Genomic DNA, 20,278 nt, shown 5'->3' on the forward strand with positions numbered 1-20,278 from the left:
TTTTAAAGAATGATGTGGAAATATACAAATACATATTCACCTTGGTGACTCTAAAGGGGATAACTGTCATCTCTGTCCAACCTAGAATTACAAAAAAAGAAAAAGTACATTAACGACCTTAACCCCTACCTTGAAATAGAGCATCACAAAAACCCAAAGAAGATATTAAAAGGAAAACCCTTCAGCCATTTATAATTTAATAATCTAAAGGGAAACAAATTCTCAAGAAAGACACAAAACTATGTAATCTGCAGTACCTGAAACTGATACTGTAAATGGAACTAATGACACTCCGGATTATACCATGAGAAGCATATACCATGAGTGTTTCACAAACAGAGCAATAGAAATTACTCAAGACGACTTCACTGAGAACTGCACTTGGGTACATTCTCATTCCTGCCTTCTCCCAGAAATGTGCCATTCTTTGTTATCATCTCCTCCTTAAATAGACCAGAGGTGCTATGATTTTCCACAGTATGGAATTAGCTACTTTTTTGGTTTGCTTCTCATGACAGATGAGGCTTAGGCACCATGGGACTAGAACACACTGATTTTTCAGAAGTGACGTCAAGAAAATAAAATTCAGTAAATTTTCAAACAGAAAACTTTTAGCTAGCTTTAACTATGTTTCTATTCTTCCTTCAAATGGATCATTTAAATGCTGTTAAATTTGATTTCTTTTATTCTGTAAAGGCCCAAAGTAATCAATGAACAGTTACTATTCACTCCACAAATATTTACTGAGTGGTGAGCACAGTTCAGGACTGTGAATTCAGAGCCCACACACTAGTAGTGGGAGCCGACATTAACCAATACATACCCAAACACATACTTGCCAATGGTGATTAAACACTCAGAAGACAAGGTGCCCTCAGAATGAGTCCGGGTTAGATGGAGTGAAGAAAATGGACAAGAAAAGCTTCCCTGAGGAAGTGACATTTATCTGAACCCTAAAGGATGGATTAAACTTATGCATAGAAAGAGAGGGTAAGAAAAGATTCTCAGAAGCACAATGAGCAAGGAAACAACGGAGAAGACTGAGACTAGGAGGAGGTGAGAACTTTTCGGGACCTGAAAGTAGCTGACTGGCGCAGGCGTGGTGAATACCAGGGAGAGAGGCACAGGGGAATCAGAGAGAGGGCCTGACTGGCGCAGGCATGGTGAATACCAGGGAGAGTGGCACAGGGGAATCGGGGAGAGGGCCTGACTGGCGCAGGCGTGGTTAATACCAGGGAGAGTGGCACAGGGGAATCAGGGAGAGGGCCTGACTGGTGCAGGTGTGGTGAATACCAGGGAGAGAGGCACAGGGGAATCAGAGAGGACCTGACTGGCGCAGGCGTGGTGAATACCAGGGAGAGTGGCACAGGGGAATCAGAGAGAGGGCCTGACTGGTGCAGGTGTGGTGAATACCAGGGAGAGTGGCACAGGGGAATCAGGGAGGGCCTGACTGGCGCAGGCGTGGTGAATACCAGGGAGAGTGGCACAGGGGAATCAGGGAGTGGGCCTGACTGGTGCAGGTGTGGTGAATACCAGGGAGAGAGGCACAGGGGAATCGGGGAGAGGGCCTGACTGGCGCAGGTGTGGTGAATACCAGGGAGAGTGGCACAGGGGAATCAGAGAGAGGGCCTGACTGGCGCAGGCGTGGTGAATACCAGGGAGAGAGACACAGGGGAATCAGGGAGTGGGCCTGACTGGTGCAGGTGTGGTGAATACCAGGGAGAGAGGCACAGGGGAATCGGGGAGAGGGCCTGACTGGTGCAGGTGTGGTGAATACCAGGGAGAGACACAGGGGAATCGGGGAGAGGGCCTGACTGGCGCAGGCGTGGTGAATACCAGGGAGAGAGACACAGGGGAATCAGGGAGTGGGCCTGACTGGTGCAGGTGTGGTGAATACCAGGGAGAGAGGCACAGGGGAATCGGGGAGAGGGCCTGACTGGTGCAGGCGTGGTGAATACCAGGGAGAGTGGCACAGGGGAATCGGAGAGAGGGCCTGACTGGCGCAGGCGTGGTGAATACCAGGGAGAGAGGCACAGGGGAATCGGGGAGAGGGCCTGACTGGTGCAGGTGTGGTGAATACCAGGGAGAGAGGCACAGGGGAATCAGGGAGAGGGCCTGACTGGCGCAGGTGTGGTGAATACCAGGGAGATACACAGGGGAATCGGGGAGAGGGCCTAACTGGCGCAGGCGTGGTGAATACCAGGGAGATACACAGGGGAATCGGGGAGAGGGCCTGACTGGTGCAGGTGTGGTGAATACCAGGGAGAGTGGCACAGGGGAATCAGAGAGAGGGCCTGACTGGCGCAGGCGTGGTGAATACCAGGGAGAGAGGCACAGGGGAATCGGAGAGAGGGCCTGACTGGCGCAGGTGTGGTGAATACCAGGGAGAGAGGCACAGGGGAATCAGGGAGAGGGCCTGACTGGCGCAGGCGTGGTGAATACCAGGGAGAGTGGCACAGGGGAATCAGAGAGAGGGCCTGACTGGCGCAGGCGTGGTGAATACCAGGGAGAGTGGCACAGGGGAATCAGGGAGTGGGCCTGACTGGCGCAGGCGTGGTGAATACCAGGGAGAGTGGCACAGGGGAATCAGGGAGAGGGCCTGACTGGCGCAGGCGTGGTGAATACCAGGGAGAGTGGCACAGGGGAATCGGAGAGAGGGCCTGACTGGCGCAGGCGTGGTGAATACCAGGGAGAGAGGCACAGGGGAATCGGAGAGAGGGCCTGACTGGCGCAGGCGTGGTGAATACCAGGGAGAGTGGCACAGGGGAATCGGGGAGAGGGCCTGACTGGTGCAGGTGTGGTGAATACCAGGGAGAGAGGCACAGGGGAATCAGGGAGAGGGCCTGACTGGCGCAGGCGTGGTGAATACCAGGGAGAGTGGCACAGGGGAATCGGGGAGGGCCAGGAGACGGGTTAGCTTCACAGGTTATCTGAAGGATTTGTGGTTTAATTCTAACTTCCACAGAAAGTCATTGATGACTGTTAAGCAGACGAGTTCCATTACTTATTTACATTCTCAAAGCTGCTGTGGCCACTGTATAGAAACAGGATGCAGGAGACACGGCAGATGCAGGGAAACCAGGCGGAAGGCCACAGCAGTAGCCGAGGAAGGCAGCACTGCACTGTCTCCTTCAGGGGCAGGTGAGAAAAGTATATGCAAAACTACCATCCGCTCAGTATCCCACGCCAGATTTCTGAAATTTAACCTTAACTCCCGTCCCTCACCCAACTATCTAATTAGTCACCAAATCCTGCCCTGTCTGCCTCCGCAGAACCCTCAGTTCCAGCATCTCCTCTACCATCTCCAGTCCTGCCTTCCTTAGTTTACAGCCTCAGCATCTCTGCTCACCATCCCAGGGGCCTCGGCTCCGGTATCGCAGGCTATCTTTCCCAACTCAAACCTGCTGCACAGTCAAGCATCGGTGACCTTCGACAACCTCCGCCACTCTCCTGACCTCCTCGTGGCCTTGCCATCACCAACGGGATTAACCTAGAACTCTCTGCTATGTGAAGACCTTCAGCACCAGGAATTCTTTTGATTCTCCACTGCATCTCCTACCGTTCCTGCCCCAAATACACAGTATCTCATGTTACAATGCCTAGGGTTCCCTGAATGCGCACAGCCCCTCTCAGTCTCGGCTCCTTCGCTGAACTGTTGGCTTCCTCTCCGGACTCGAGCACCATCACCTCAAGCAGGTGCTCTCTGGTGTCTACGTAGCACCTTGCACACATCATTACCACGCCAAGCACATTAAGTCGAAATGAGTAGGGCAACCATTTCTCCCATTGTGTAAGTTCTCTCAGGATAAAGACTATGCCTATGAGTCCATTTAGCCTCAACACCGAACACAAAGAGTTTCACGGACACATGCCGAGCGGTGAAAGCCACGGTTTTTCCCTTGGGGAACATGTAATCAAGTCAGGGAAAGAAAACATACAAAAATACAGAAAAATACATAAATGTAAAAATTATTATAGACAGTTTTCTTTCTCATTTTTCATGGCATCTTTTCCAAAATTTCACCCATCCTCACGACCTTATGTTAATTAATATCCATTTATTCACTCCCAGCAAAAACTTACAACTCCTTTACAGAGAAAAGAGGAGTCATCAGGTGTGAATTCCTTCAACTTCCTCGCACCCACCCTCCCATTCTCTGCTACAAACTGCCCCCCCCCAACTCTGTGGCCTCGATTCTCACACCAGCCCCGCCCACAGCCTGACTAAAGCCCAGATGCCCTCCCATAGTGTTCCTGTACTGCCGCGAGTTACTTTTATAGAATCCCCCAAACTTTGGTGAAAATATCTAAGGATAATCATCAGTCTATAAAATTCCTGTTTAAAAACAAGAGATTTCCCCAGAAAGGTGTCACTTTGGGGATGAAGTTGAAAACCATTCGGAGGAACACCAAATGGCTTCTATTTCAATGATAGGTCAGGTTTAAGTCGTCCTGTTACTTACTGACAGTTCCTGATAATGAGATAATGATTTCCTCTACCTCACCAGTATTAACCTTAAGTCATTTATACTCTCAAAGTGACAGTAGTTTATACAAAACAGCAGTTTCACTGCAAACACTTGAATACAAATGGCTTAAGAAACTTATTCTCTGATGAGTGAAAACCAGTAGTGCTGTCATCCCAGCGAAAGCTACCACACTGACGACGCTCATCTCTGACTTTGTCAAGAAAGACTTTTGGATTCATGAACATTAACGCTCTGCTATACATTCTTAAATAAGGTGAGAGGAAGAAGGCAAAGGGATGGAAGAGAAACTCAGTGGGCAGGCTTTCCTTCCTGTAATCAGCAGAGAGCAGAATGAAACATAGATGACAGTGCCGCGTGTAACAGGCCTCAGTTCAGCCTCAGGGTAATTACCCATGTCCGGCTTTTGTTTAAAAATCCTGCTCCCCTTATCAGAGCTTCCCACTGTTCTGCATCTGGTCCTGGACAGTAGCTATAGAAACCACTTGTGCTGAAGTTATACAACTATAAACAGCACGAGGCCATTTCCAAACCAAGGACAAGGAGGTCACAAGTCTGGCATCTAATACTATTAAGAGAAACTTCTAGCATTATTAATGGGAACAAGGTAAGGCTAAAAATCTTCATCCCTAAATTAGGTATTTACATACAGCCTGTAACTTTTTTTAAAATGTCCTTACTCTGCAAGATATTAAATTTCCTAAAGTCTATTAAAATATTTCTACATTAAAATCTTCCTATCTAGAGTTCTGAAAATGAGATGACATTGAATGATTGAACTTTGACACCAGGCACTCAGCACATGATTTCTTTCTAACTGTAGAGAGGACGTCCTGGCTGCCCGTGCCAGCATGAGGGTACAGGCCCCGGAGCACTTCCTCATGCTCTCCACTAAATGCTGACAATTCTCTAACACTCAAAACTTCAGTTCAATTATAAAAAGAATACAGGGCCAATACATCAGATAAAAATGTAACGACAACTTATTCGTTACTGTATCTAATGTTTAATTAAAATGTAGCAGAACTGAACTGACCCTAACCAAGCAGCGAAGGGGGAGTAACAGGGCCAAAGCTGTACAGGCACGCACACAGACTCGCTTGCTTTAACATAGAGAGTACTCATTTCCTAGATGACTTTTTAAAACTGTCACATTCCATTAAAAAAATTAATAGAATACACATATATTTATATAAAGAGCAAAACCAAGAACAATTTCTTTGCTTAGGGATGAATTCAGCAGTGAAAATATTACAAAGGAAAACAAGAAAGTGATTACCATAAAAGTCAGATTAGTGGTTACACCTGCTGGGAGAGGTGTTTGTAATGAGAAGTAGCCACAAAAGAGGGGTGCTTCTTCTGGGGTGCTGCATTCCTCTGTGATCTTGACCTTGGTGATGGTTACAGAGATACTCACTTTATAATTATTCATAAAACTGTACACTTATAGACAAAAAAGTACAAGTTAAAATCTCAGAGTTGAATTCTTGGTGAGTTACGCAGATGGGAAAAAGATACAAGTTCATGTTTGTTTTCAATTTGAAAACCACTACAAAGATAACTTAAATAACATGATAAATAAGAAAAAATACTAAGTAGAAACTGTGTCAGATGAGACTTATATAAGAAGCCCCAGAGGATTATGCTGACTCCAGACATAAACTTCCCATTTCTCTAAACCATCTATACCTTGGATTCCAGATCATACTTTATATTTTGCAACAGACTTCTGACTAAAATTCTATAGCACCAGTATATTAAAGACTATTTTACTGTCAAGCTTGAAAATATGAGCATTAGAGCTAGACCGTAAGCACAGGTGCTCTGCCCTCAGTGAACTGCTCTGTCTCACACTAAGAGTCCAATCCAGAGTACCATACGCAGGACCCAGACATCTATTAATACAACAATCCCATCATGGAGCCGGTAGAGGAGAGACTTGCTTTTTCTTGGCTTACCAGAAACAATAACTTAAAACTGTTATAACAGCATTAACTTAAAAAATCCAGTTTGTTTGGCAAAATCATTTACTTGCAGAATAAAAGAGAAAGTAAAATGATAACCCTGTAAGATTTAAATTCAATGAAAAGTAGCTTTAACAGCAAAAGCAATTCATTCAGAAGTGGATGACATGATCCCCAACACTGAATTCACGCAACAGGATATGCAGCATCGCCAGGATTCTGTTTTATAAGCCTTTCTCAAACATTTCAACTTATAATTTATAGCTAATGCCAGTAGTTTCCCTCTGCCTTGTTTTGCAAAATAATTTTTTTTAAAGTCTTCTGTCTCTCATATACACACACACACTTTCACACTTTGATGGTAATGAATATTGAATTAAGACCTACACTGAGTCCATATCCAATTAACACATTCTAACATAGTGTCATCCTGTCTTATTTTTCTTGCTGATAAATGAAGTAGCAACTATTTCCCACTGGGCATGTTATATGATTGAAATCTTTATACCTAATCTCTAATTTTTCATAGCTCTAATCATAAGGAAATTGTCCACCATCCTGGAATAGACAGGCAGAAAAGTATATATATATATATCAGAAACAAAAGTCACCCAGAAGGAAACGCCTTTCATTCAAACGGCTGCCAAAGAAAAAACTGTCAACATTAATTATGAGAAATGATCATGTGCAATGGAATCAGGAACAAGCATTACGTCAGCAAAACACCAGTTTATGATTATCAATATTACTTCACTATCATTCTTATATAAACTACTTATCACAAAAACTAATTTCTTCCACTTCAATAAGTCATTGTCTCAAACAAGTGACCTCAGTGTCTCTTCTTACCCTTCCTCATTTGAAATATGCTGTTATAATGTTAATTGTGCTTTCTTCCTCCACAGCTTCAAAATCTTTCAGTCCCTTAGTCAAAGCCCTCAGGTAGGGCCCCCTTCCATTCTGATTAATGAAGCATTCATCAGCTTCGTGTAACTGGACTCCTTCTTACAGTCCCAAATAAGAAAATTACATAGACTTTCATCACCTGCCACTAGGATCATCTAACATTCTTTATTTTAAATCATCTGAACTACTCTAGCTAGCTATGCAAAAACAATGACAACCGATTTACACAGTATTATAACTTTAGTCTAAATTAATGTCCAATATATCTAGACTAAAACTTACCAATATTTCAGTCCTTCTCAAATCACAAGGAGTGTGTAGCACATAAGGTAAAAGAGCCCCAAAACAAACAGGGCACAGGATGGCCCATTTAGTGCAATGGCAAACTATTGTTAAATGTGGCTCAGACATATAAAAAAAGACTTCAAGAACATCTTGAAAATGGCTACTCTTGCCTGACCTGTGGTGGCGCAGTGGATAAACGTCGACCTGGAAATGCTGAGGTCACCGGTTCAAAACCCTGGGCTTGCCTGGTCAAGGCATATATGGGAGTTGATGCTTCCAGCTCCTCCCTCCTTCTCTCTCTCTGTCTCTCTCTTCTCTCTCTCTCTGTCTCTTTCTCTCCCTCTCTCTCTCATCTCTAAAAATGAATAAATAAAAATTTAAAAAAAGAAAAAGAAAAAGAAAATGGCTACTCTGGATACTCCTTTGTCCATCCAAGTAGATTGGCGGAAAAGGTTGAGAGAGTATTTTTTTAGGTGACTTTCACTGAAGATATAACTATTATACTCGTATTCTGACCTGTTGTGGACAACTCTGGAGATCAGGTTTTTATCCTATAATTTCGCAAGAGAAAAACATTTATCGGAGTAACCACTGTTACCATAACTACAGACAGCAGCATCGTGTTGTACAACATGAAAAATGTGTTCTAGTAAAATAAATCACATTCTACCATGGCCCTACCAGTGATAAGGAAAGACTGTCTTTAAAAGAAACTAGTAATAAGCCACCCAAGAATATTTGTCTTTTAATCTTGGTATATTTTAAAGGTAGAAATGTGTTTTGGTAAAGAGGTGACATAATATAAGAAAAATGATACAGAATTTCAACTACAAAGAGGAGTTTTGGTCTCAACTCAGCCACTTCCTAATCTCTAAAATGTGCAAAATAATAAGGTTAATGCATCTGAATGCTTTGTAAACAATAAAGCATTATTAAAGTATTATTTATCATTCACTTAACTTTCAGACTATATAAACAAGGAATAGTGACCCCAAACCTAGCTTTATCAGGTGTCTTCATAATTTCATTACCATTGTTAAGAAATTTCTTCTTTACTCTTAATGTTCAATAAATCTAAAAACTATAATAATCTAAAGATACAAAATTTTATAAAAATCCATATTCTTTAGACAGTTTTTGCATTTATGTTTACATTTTAAGAGGGGGGGAAGAGAGAACACTTTATAACAACCTATCAAGTGGGCTAAAAGTTATCCTGAAGTTAAACCTAACAAGTGACAAATCAAAAACGAAGAGATACAGTATACAAAAGTGTAAAAATCTAAAATTAATAGTCTTCCATTGCCAAAATCAACAACGCTGAACAAGCCCAAGAATAATTTGTTAGATGTGTATGAGAACTGTTTGACAATTTTATGTCACCACTTGCATTATAAAGGACTGAGATCTTGCTGCAATTATATACACTTCTCTCTATACAAACAGAAGGTAGAAATGAAGTAGTTAATTAAAAACCAAACATGATGAATTTAACAAGACAGTATTTTCAGTTATAGTAAACTCCATACAGTTAAAAACCACTGACTAAATTTGATCTTGCATAGACCATTTCAAAAACGACTTGAGCATTAGGTTTTATAGTTTCTAAAAATAAATTTTAAAAGGATGTAAGTAAAATGATTAAAGGCAACCAAACAAAAATTAATACTGTCTTTAAAACTTTAAAAATATCTAAGGTGAATGTCTTAATTATTTTTATGTAGAAGAAAAATTCTCAGAAGCATTCTTAGATCATTCTCTGTTTCTTCTTCTGAGTATCAGATTAAGCTGCTTAGAAAAATATATATTATAACTGGAAAAAACTACAAGACTTTTTTAAACAAATTAAACCCAAGGGAAAGCAAATGTGAAACTGTCCACCATTTTGCCATTAAAATAGAAACAAAATTAAAAATAAAAATAAAAAAGGAGGCATTATAACTGATACCACAGAAATACTAAGGATCATAAGAGAATACTATAAACAATTACATAGCAACAAACTGGGCAACCTAGAAGAAATGAATAAATTCCTAGAAACATACAACCTTCTAAGACTGAGTCATAAAGAAATAGTAAAAATCTGGCCTGAGTGGTGGTGGCACAGTGGGTAGAGCATCAACCTGGGGCACTGAGGTCCTAGGTTCAAAACCCTAAGGTCACTGGCTTCAGCACAGGCTCACTAGATTGAGCATGGGGTTGCCAACTTGAGCATGGGATCATTGACACGATCCCATGGTCACTGCCTTGAGCCCAAAGGTGGCTGGCTTGAAGCCCAAGGTCACTGGTTTGAGCCCAAGGTCTATGGCTTGAGCAAAAGGTACCGACTTGTCTGGAGCCCCCCAGTCAAAGCATGTATGAGAAGTAATCACTGAGCAACTAAACAGCCATAACTACAGTTGATGATTCTCATCTTTTCCCTTCTTACATGTCTGTTTGTCTATCTCTCTAAAAAAGGAAGGAAGGAAGGAAGGAAGGGAGGGAGGGGAGAGGGAGGGAGGGAGGGAAGAAGAGAGGAAGGGTGGGAGGGAGGAAGGAAGGGAGGAAGGAAGGGAGAGAAGGAAGGAAAGAGGGAGGGAGGAAGGAAGAGGGAGGGAGAGAAAGAGGAAAGAAAGAAGAAAAGAAAGAAAGAAAGAAAGAAAGAAAGAAAGAAAGAAAGAAAGAAAGAAAGAAAGAAAGAAAGAAAGAAAGAAAGAAAAGACTTAATAGACAGATAACTAGTAAGGGGATTAAATCAGAACAAAAACCTCCCAACAAACAAAAGTCCAAGACCAGATGGTTTCATTGTTGAATTCTACCAAACATTCAAAGAAGAATTAAACTCAAACTCTTCCAAAAACTAGAAGAGAGTACTTCCAAAATCATTTTATGAGGCAGTATCACCCTGATATAAAAACGAGACGACACCACAAGAAAAATAAAACTATAGACCAATATCCTTGATGAACATAGATGCAAAAATCCTCAACAAAATATTAGCAAACCAAATTCAACAATACATTAAAAGGATCATGCACAATGATTAAGTGGGATTTACTCCAGAGATGCAAGGATGGTTTAACAACCACAAATACTACAACACATTAACAAAGTGAAGAATAAATATTATATTATATAATCATCTCAATAGATGCAGAAAAAGCATTTGACAAAATTCAACCTCCATTCAGGATAAAAATTCTCAACTAAGTGGGTATAAAGGGAACATACTCCAACATAATAAAGACGAGATACGCCAAGTCCACAGCTAATATCATACTCAAAGCTGAAAGCTTTTATTCTAAGATCAAGAACAAGGCAAGGATGCACACCCTAGCCACTTTTATTCAACATTGCATTGGAAGTCCTCCTAGCCAAAGCAATTAGGTGAGAACAAGAAATAAAAGGCATCCACACTTGAAAGTAAAATTGTCACTATTTGCAGATGACATGTTTTTATATAAAGCCCTAAAGACTCCATCACAAAACTAGTTGGGATTAAAAAACAAATTCAGTCAAGTTGCAAGACACAGAAATCAATACACAAAAATCAGTTGTGTTTCTATACATTAATAATGAAACATCAGAAAGAGAAATTGAGAAAACAATCCCGTTTATAATTGCATCAAAAAGAAAATACTTAAGAAGAAAATACTTAAGAAGAAATTTAAGCAAGAATGTGAAAAAATCTGTACACTGAAAACTATAAGACATTGAGGAAAAAAACTGAAGAAAAATAATGAGACGATAACCCGTGCTTGTGGGGATATACTGGAAGGATATTGTTAAAATGTCCATAATACAAATTCAATGCAATTCCTATCAAAACTTCCAACAGCACTTTTCACAGAAATAGAACCAAATCCTAAAATTTGTATGGAATCACAAGAGACCCCAAATAGACACACCAATAACAAAGAAGAACAAAGCTGGAGGCATCACACTCCAATTTCTAACTACATTACATAGCTGGCGTAATCGAAACAGGTGGTATTGGCATAAAAACAGGTACATATGCCCAGGCTGGATAGCTCAGTTGGTTAGAGCTTCATCTCAATATGCAGAGGTTGCCAGTTCGATGCCTGGTCAGGGCACATACAGAAACAGACTGATGATTCTGTTTCTCTCTCTCTCTCTCTAAAAATTAATAAAATAAATAAAAATGAACAGGTACATAGATCAACTGAACAGAATAGAGAGCCCCAAAATAAACTCGTGCAAACATGATCAATTTTATAAAAGGAGACAAGAATACATAATGGGAGAAAGTACAGTCTCCTCAATAAAGGGTGGTGGAGAAACTGGACAGCCATACGAAAAGAAACTAAACTACTATGTTACACCATCCACAAAAATGAACTCAAATTGCATTAGACACTTGAATAAAGACCTGAAGCTATAAAACTCCTAGAAGAAAACACAAGCTAGGACATACGCTCCACAGCATACGTCCCAACAATGACAATTTTGGACTTGACTCCAAAAGCACAGGCAACAAAAGCAAAAATAAACATGGGGCACTACATCAAACTAAAAAGTTTCTGCACAGCAAAGGAAACCATCAACAAATTGAAAAGGCAACCTACTGCATGGGAGAACATATCTGCAAACCACATATCAGATACAGGGTCAATATCCAAAATATATAAAGAATGCACACAACTCAATAGCAGCAAAAAATAAAAGTCTGATTACAAGATGGGCAGAGGATCTAAATAGACACTTTTCCAAAGAAGACATACTGAGAGTGAGCAGGCCCATGAAGGAGGCGCTGAGGCCATAGCACTGCTCTTTTCTGCTCATCCTATAGACCCAAAGCAAAGATGGGGCTTGCCCACATCGCTAGTGAATTTGGGAAGGTTTTGGTTGTCAATCCAGGTTAAGTCCAAAGAGCATTCTGGGCATTTAATTAATATGAAATATTGCAGATGTCTTATGCTTTCTTCCCAAGCTAAACTGTGTGCTGTGTGTGAGGAGGAGGCAACAGGAGGGGAGAGAGAAGACGTGTTGGGCCCTTACAGATGGGCAAAATTACCTTCTCTCTTATATAAAGTGACAGTTTCTCTTCAGTGTAGTCTGCAATCAAGTAGATTATGCTATTGGAGAAAAAAGGTAACTAGCAGATTGCTAATTCAACAATAGTATTTTAATTAAGAGTTTTAGAACCGAGTTGGCAGCAAGAATGTCAAATAAAGCCTGAGAGGTTCAAGTTAATTTTAATTCCAGTCTTCTACTCACCTTCTATATTCTACTTCAATCGTCTAACCCCACCAAATATCACAAACCTCTTCAACTTCTGTCTTTTCCTGAATTCATTGATAATTTTTAAAAAGGTCCAGGACTAATATTTTCAAAGTCCATTAAAGGAAAACTTAAAAAACAAAATTGACTTCTGATCCTTCCAGAATTTATCCCCAGAATACCTCACATTTACCTCAAACGTCTTCACCTTCTCCATGGTGATCAAACGCCTTGACGTGTGACTGGAAAGCTTCTGCTCACAGTTGCTAATGAGTTTCAGGCAAGGGTGCCAGGGGACCAGCTCTTCGGTGTATCTGAGGAAGGACAGCTGACTATTAGAAACACTTCGCATGTCCACCCACACAGGATGCTCAGGGGGCACCCAGTGAGGCGTAAGACCTCCCCCCACTACATGCTGTTTCGTTATATTTTATATACACTGTTTACATAACCCATAAACAATCTGGATTTTTTAAAAAGCAATGTATTTTCATATTACCACATCTGAAAAAAGACCCCAATTAACTTTGTAAAAATACAGGACTCAAGTTATGCATAAGATTATTCAAATAGACTACCACTAAAATAAATGCTACAAATGGCATCAATTCTCTAATCACATTAACCATGAAATAAAAGCAAAGCCGGGTAATGAGCAGCAGAAACCGCTGCTCTGCAGCACAGGTCCCATGAGGCTGGAGAGGATGTCACCTAGAGCAGGGCAGTCAGGCTGTAGGAGTGCAGAACCTGGTATCTGTCAGGTTGTTGGTATCATCTTTTTTTTTTTTTTTTTTTTTTTTTTTTTTTTTTTTTTTTTTCATTTTTCTGAAGCTGGAAACAGGGAGAGACAGTCAGACAGACTCCCGCATGCGCCCGACCGGGATCCACCCGGCACGCCCACCATGGGGCGGCGCTCTGCCCACCAGGGGGCGATGCTCTGCCCATCCTGGGCGTCGCCATATTGCGACCAGAGCCACTCTAGCGCCTGGGGCAGAGGCCGAGGAGCCATCCCCAGCGCCCGGGCCATCTTTGCTCCAATGGAGCCTTGGCTGCGGGAGGGGAAGAGAGAGACAGAGAGGAAAGCGCGGCGGAGGGGTGGAGAAGCAAATGGGCGCTTCTCCTGTGTGCCCTGGCCGGGGAATCGAACCCGGGTCCTCCGCACGCTAGGCCGACGCTCTACCGCTGAGCCAACTGGCCAGGGCCCTGTTGGTATCATCTTGAAAGGAAACGTGAGTGACAGACATGGGAAAACCAGTTCCAGAGCAGAATGCAGAAGAACAATGGCAGAGGGGTTTGTCAGTGTTTACTTTTCCTCTGCAAATCTTTATACCTTTCTAGACAGCCTCTGGAAACATTTATGATATGGGAAAATTTAAAGCTCTGATCCAAAATGGGAATGATGCCGATTAGCAACTCAGGTAAATGACAACCATCTCAGCTAGCCTGCTCTCTAATGAGTCTACATGATATCACCAGCACTCTTGCATGGACTTCTCTAGGTCTCTCTGATTTCCAAGGAGCTCTCCCCGTTACCTCAACCACATGCTCAAAACCTTCATCACCCACTTACCAAGCAACATTCATAATGCACTTCACTTTATTATCAGTGAAGGAATTCTCTTGAAGTCATTCTCGGCCTCCTTCCTTAGGGCTTCCAACAAGTAATGACCTTTTCAGATTTCACCTCACCTAATAATTCTCTAATGTTCACTATATTGTCAGAAATGTTGTACTTCTATAACATCAGTTAAAATCAAACTTGGAGTCTTAATACAAAGCATTTATGATATGAAGGAACACATTCTACACCACAGTTGAGAGATTAAAATAAAAAGTAGTAAGACAGAAGATAGAGCCTTGCCCTTATGTTTGCAAAGAGCAGGGTTTACAGATGTCTCAAACTGTTTGACAAACTTAGTAATGCACCCTTTTTAAAGGGAAAAAAAAAACTTTCTGGTGGAGTTGAAAATGTATTTTTATTAAACATCCCTTAAATATAAACAAAGATAAATTAGAGATAAAGTTCTTATGCTTATATCTCTTATATAACTATAAAAACAAAAATAAATTTATAAATCAGAAGTACAAAAACAATACAACTTTAATTAATATTTATGACATGAGCCTGCCCAGGTGGTGGCACAGTGGATAGAGCATCAGACTGGAACACGGAGAACACAGGTTCGAAACCCCGAGGTCTCTGGCTTGAGCATAAGATCATAGACATGACCCCATGGTCGTTGGCTTGAAGCCCAAGGTCGCTGGCTTGAGCAAGGGGTCACTCTCTCTGCTGCAGAATCCTGGTCAAGGCACATATGAAAAAGCAAAAAATGAACAACTAAGGTGCCTCAATGAAGAATTGATGCTTCTCATCTCTCTCCTCCCTTCCTGTCTGAATGTCCCTATTTGTCCCTCTCTCTGTCTCTGTCACAAAAATAAAAAAAAATTATGACATGAATGATGGTCAGTTGCTAAAACAAAATCACCAGTATTTGGTTTAACAGTAGAAGAAAAAAGTTATATGTTTTAGATTCTTGCTCTCAATTGATCTTTAAGTTTAAGCAGGAAGGAACATCATTTGGGTAATCATTATCAATAACAAATTTGTTTTTAACCACTACTCTAGTATTAACAAGCCAATCAATTTAACAGTATACTTCCAAAACACCACACTAAAAAAATAGCAATTAACAAAAAATTCTTTACTAAATATTTACTAATATACAGTATTTCATAGCAATGAACTGTGTACAAACTATATATTAAATAGAAGCTATAAATGTGTACTATGCCTAGACTATTAGAATAGTACAGTTTCTTAATTCCCTTTTTATTACTATCCCCTACAATCCAAGCATCTTTTTAAAACCTAAGTCAGCCAGAACAGGCAAATCCACAGAGAAAGATAAGTAGTTGCCAGGGACAGACGTGATCGACATTCCTCATGTGTATGGGGTTTCTTTTGGGAGTAATAAAATGTTTTGAAATTGGATAATAGCAATGACTGCATAACTTTGTGGATATAGTAAAAACCAGGGACTTGTACACTTTAAAAGGGTAACTTGCATGGTATAAAAATTATAATTATAAAGTCCCCAAAACTGTGTCTATAGGCTCCTAGCTTTTCCATGAGTCAACTTTGAAAGTCACTTATTTTCCTGTTAATCAGCATGCCTCAGGCTATTTTGAAATATTACTACAGTTTCCCCTCCCATGTGAGAAACAGATTTTGTGTTGATTGGAGCACTTACTGAAAACAGTTTAAGGGATTACTTTTTTGTTTCCTAGATGAGAGATGAACAGCATGTTCTGATCACTGCTCTGAGCCACAGAATTAATTTTTATTACAATTAAATATTATCCCCAAATCCTACTTTGAGGCACTTTCTTCACTTTGTCAGCATTTTTATTACGAGCACCGCCAACTGGATGTCTACCAAAGAACATTGTTCACGAAGAAACACAGTTTCTGATGACTTCAAGAAACTTACCTGTGTGCAATGATACTTAGAAAACAACACTATATGGATATGTGCATTCAGTAGCTTAGCAACTCTGTAACATCAAACACACAGGAGTTGAATTTATGCCCTGTCCAGTGAATACTAACTACATGGATCTTCAGGGTCATTTTCAAGTAGCTGAAATTGTGAATAACAGACCCACAAATACCAATAATCTACAGTAATTTTATGTTGCAAGTCTCGATGAGGGAGAATAAACTATGAGAACAAAGATGAAGGACTGATAATACAGCTGAGGAGGGTTGGGAAATGTCACAAAGGTGGTGACAATTAAGTCATGCCTTGAAAGATGACAGAATTTTACCAGCTAAGGGAAGAATGGTATATCAAGCAATAGAGACAGAACAAAGGAAAAAAGATACAAAGTGTACAGAGTATCTTGATAGTGGCAAAAAGTCTGATATACTAGAGTGGGGAGAATCAAGACCAAAGGAAGAAAAGCAGAAGTTTGAGTGGCAGTTCCTTCTGCACTTCAACTAGCCAAACAACAAGAAAATCCTCTTCAATCATCAGCTCTAACAATTCTTCAACAAAGAACTAAGCTTTTAGGTAGTACTTTGTGCTGTCTTACACTTTTCAAAATGTCCTGGGTTGAAGGAATAATGTCTGAACTTGATGATAACATGTAAGTCTTTTTTTCTTATATTTACTGTACATAAATATTCAAAAAGCATTTTAGAACAGTGTTAAACTTGTCTGTCTTTTCGGAATGCCAGTTGGAAGCTGTGCTGTTTTTTGTTGTTTCATAAACATTGTATTGGAAGTTACAAAGGCCGGGCCTAACATTAGTCATACATTTGTCACTGGGCTTATATTTTGTTACCAGCACTAATCTCATTCCACCTCTTCATTTTAGAAATAAAGAAGATTAATTCCAAGGAGTGAGATGACTTATCAAAAGTTAAAAGCCAGCAGGCTTATTTGTTTCTTTATTCCCAGTGCGACGTTCACATAATTCAACATCCTGCCAGGTCCCATGTATGTTATATGTGACATGGTAAATGGGGTTTTATTAATATTTTCAGAGGACACATTTGTCTATTTCTATGCAAAACTGGTTCTTGCATTAAACAAGCTGAATTACAGCAGCAAGCTTACTTGCTTAAAATAATTTTTAAAAAACATTTTTATGGCAGACTGAAGAAATAGCCCAATTTTGAGTCTGCTATTATCTTTCCACTCTAAAGATCTCGCCTTGCCCTGGCTGGGTAGCTCGGCTGGGTAAGAGCAGCGACCTGATACGCAGGCATTGCTGGTTTGGTCCCCAGTCAGGGCGCGCACAGAAACAGATGGGTGTTTCTGTCTCTCTCTCTCTCTCTTCCTTTCTCTAAAATCAATAAATTTTAAACAATAAAATAAAGATATCATCTTGTTCAAGACATCTTGTCTCTCATTGTTGACATATATAACTATTGATAGTTAATAATTAATGAATAATAAAACCCAAACCAATAATGTTGAACATTATCAGGGCCTAAGACATATGCATAGCTATTATTTTGGTGTTAGCTTTTTAAAAGATTTACTGCATTTAAGGTGGTCATAATGCCATAATAGATTAAAGCTAACTCGTGGTAAATACATGAACCATTCAACTATGTTGTTAAAAATTACCTAGTTGACCTGATGAGGCAGTAGTGAAGTGGATAGTGTAGACCTGGGATGCTAATGTCCCAGATTCAAAACTCCAAGGTGGCTGGCTTGAGCATGGGCTCACCTGGCTTGAGTGTGGGGTCACCGGCTTGAGTGTGGGATCATAGACATGACCCCATAATCTTAGCTTGAGCCCAAGGTCACTCGTTTGAACAACAGTTTGCAGGCTTCAGTAAGGGGTCATTGGCTCAGCTGGAGCCTCCCCCCCATCAAAGCACATATGAAAAAGTAATCAATAAACAACTAAAGTGCCATAACTACAAGTTGATGCTCCTTATCTCTCTCCCCTCCTATCTGTCTTTCTGCTTCTTAAAAAAAAAAAAAAGAAAGAAAGAAAGAAAAAAAGAAAGAAAGAAAGAAAGAAAGAAAGAAAGAAAGAAAGAAAGAAAGAAAGAAAGGAAGAAAGAAAGAAAAGAAAAGAAAAGAAAGACATTATCTATCTGTGGCCCAGAAAAACAGCCATTGAACAGCTGTAACAGGCACTGAGCTAAGTGTAGCATACAACAGGGGTTGGCAACTTTCTAAAGGCCAGAGAGTAAATATAGTAGCCTTTCTGGGCCACGTATGTTTCTGTCACATATTCCTTTTTGCTTTTTTTTTTAACCTTTAAAGATATAAAACCAGTCTTAACTCAAGAACCTTACAAAAACAGCCTGAGGACCACATCTGGCTCATAGGCTATAGTTTACCAACCCCTGATGTAAAATAAAAAGGTCAAAGTAATTCAATCAATAAGAGAAAGAGAACTGTTTTATACACACATGGAGGTAAACAAAGACTATCACACATTAAACACAAAGATATTATCCTGAAATACAAGTAGACAGGGAAAAATTATGCTAAATGTGTAAATACCATAGAAAAATGAAACTAAAAATAAAATTATTTAATATACATACTCTGGGGTGTACACTGGTAACCAGTAGACTAGTCTTCCACCTAATATGAGGGTCTCAGCTGCAAAGTTTAACAGATCCAAAAACATATCGCTCAGATGATAACTCAGGGAAACAGGAACATGGCTTTCTGGACTAGACAAAGAAAAATTTCAAAATCAGTGAAACACTTTAAGGCTATTAAACTAAGTTAACTATAAAGAAGCAACATGCTCTTCTCAAAGTAGCAACACATCATACTTAGCTTTCACTTACCATTTTTCTATCCCCTTTGGTATTTCCTTCTGTGAACCTGTTCTTCTTGTAGATTCTCTGATACCATATGGAGCTAGACAGAAAACACAGGTAACAGAGAGTCAAAAGTCACCTAATCCCCAATGAGGGGCAGCTGGACATCATCTGCCTCCAGTTGTGACACCCTGAGAATTGTACATGTCACCTATGCAATATTCCAACTCAGAATGTGTGACACAAGGAACATTTTATTTAAAAGATTTGGGAGGGTGGGCAGGCCCCTGTGTTCTTCAAAAATGTCAGTGTCATGAAGACAGAGAAAGATTGTGAAAGTGATACAAACTAAAGGCTGCCTAAAAGATAAGATTACTAAATGCTAATACCTGACACTAGACTAGATACTATACTAAAGGGGAGAAATATGCTATAAATGATATTACTGAGTCAACTGACAAAATCGATGACTAACTGTCGATTACACTACTATACTGATTTATTGAAATCATTACGTCTACTTTGGCTATTTAAGAGACTATCCCTGTTCTTAAGAAATGCACACAGAATTGTATGGGTAAAGGGTAACAATGTATGCAATTAACTCTCAAGTGATCAGAGAAAAAAAATCATATTTTATGTAATTATACATGAGAGCAAATAACAGATAGTTAATAAAAAGTCACCCAGCTTTCACAATGTATATTCATACTGATATTATAATGCCTTGATGATTTTTCTATTGTTAGATTTGTTACGAAAGAACTAAAGTGGGCTAAGATGGAAGGGCTGGTGGGATACACTTGCCATATTTATAGATTTACTGCCAAACATTTTGGAAAAGGCAGCTCTCTTCTTCTGTAGGACCCCTGAAGAGCCCAGGAACTCAGGAGGCATGGGAAGCCAGTTCCCAAGCACATTCCTGATGCTCAGTGGCTCACAAGCCCCGTGGTTCAGAGGATTCTTGTAACTCTAGAAAGGTGATGCCAGTGAAAACAGACACTACAAAAAACACTAAAGATTAGCCATGGAAAAATGTGTGATACCTTAAACGTCTTCTTCGAAATTTGATACCATAATTGCAAATGACATTTTGGCTCCAATAGGTATAATAA

General features: G+C 40.3%; 1 protein-coding gene across 1 annotated transcript in view; it reads right to left on the reverse strand.

The window, feature by feature from the left end:
- The window catches only part of TRMT11 (tRNA methyltransferase 11 homolog), a 54,960-nt gene that overhangs the window by 6,003 nt on the left and 28,679 nt on the right, over positions 1-20,278 (reverse strand). The window contains exons 10-12 of the mRNA XM_066371788.1: positions 19,191-19,263; positions 18,939-19,070; positions 13,056-13,176 (exon numbers count right to left, since the gene is read on the reverse strand). Of these exons, the coding sequence (XP_066227885.1) occupies positions 13,056-13,176; positions 18,939-19,070; positions 19,191-19,263 (326 nt within the window). The remainder of the gene's footprint in view (positions 1-13,055; positions 13,177-18,938; positions 19,071-19,190; positions 19,264-20,278) is intronic.

This window comes from Saccopteryx leptura, chromosome 3 (assembly GCF_036850995.1).
Source record: "Saccopteryx leptura isolate mSacLep1 chromosome 3, mSacLep1_pri_phased_curated, whole genome shotgun sequence".
Classification (NCBI taxonomy): domain Eukaryota; kingdom Metazoa; phylum Chordata; class Mammalia; order Chiroptera; family Emballonuridae; genus Saccopteryx; species Saccopteryx leptura.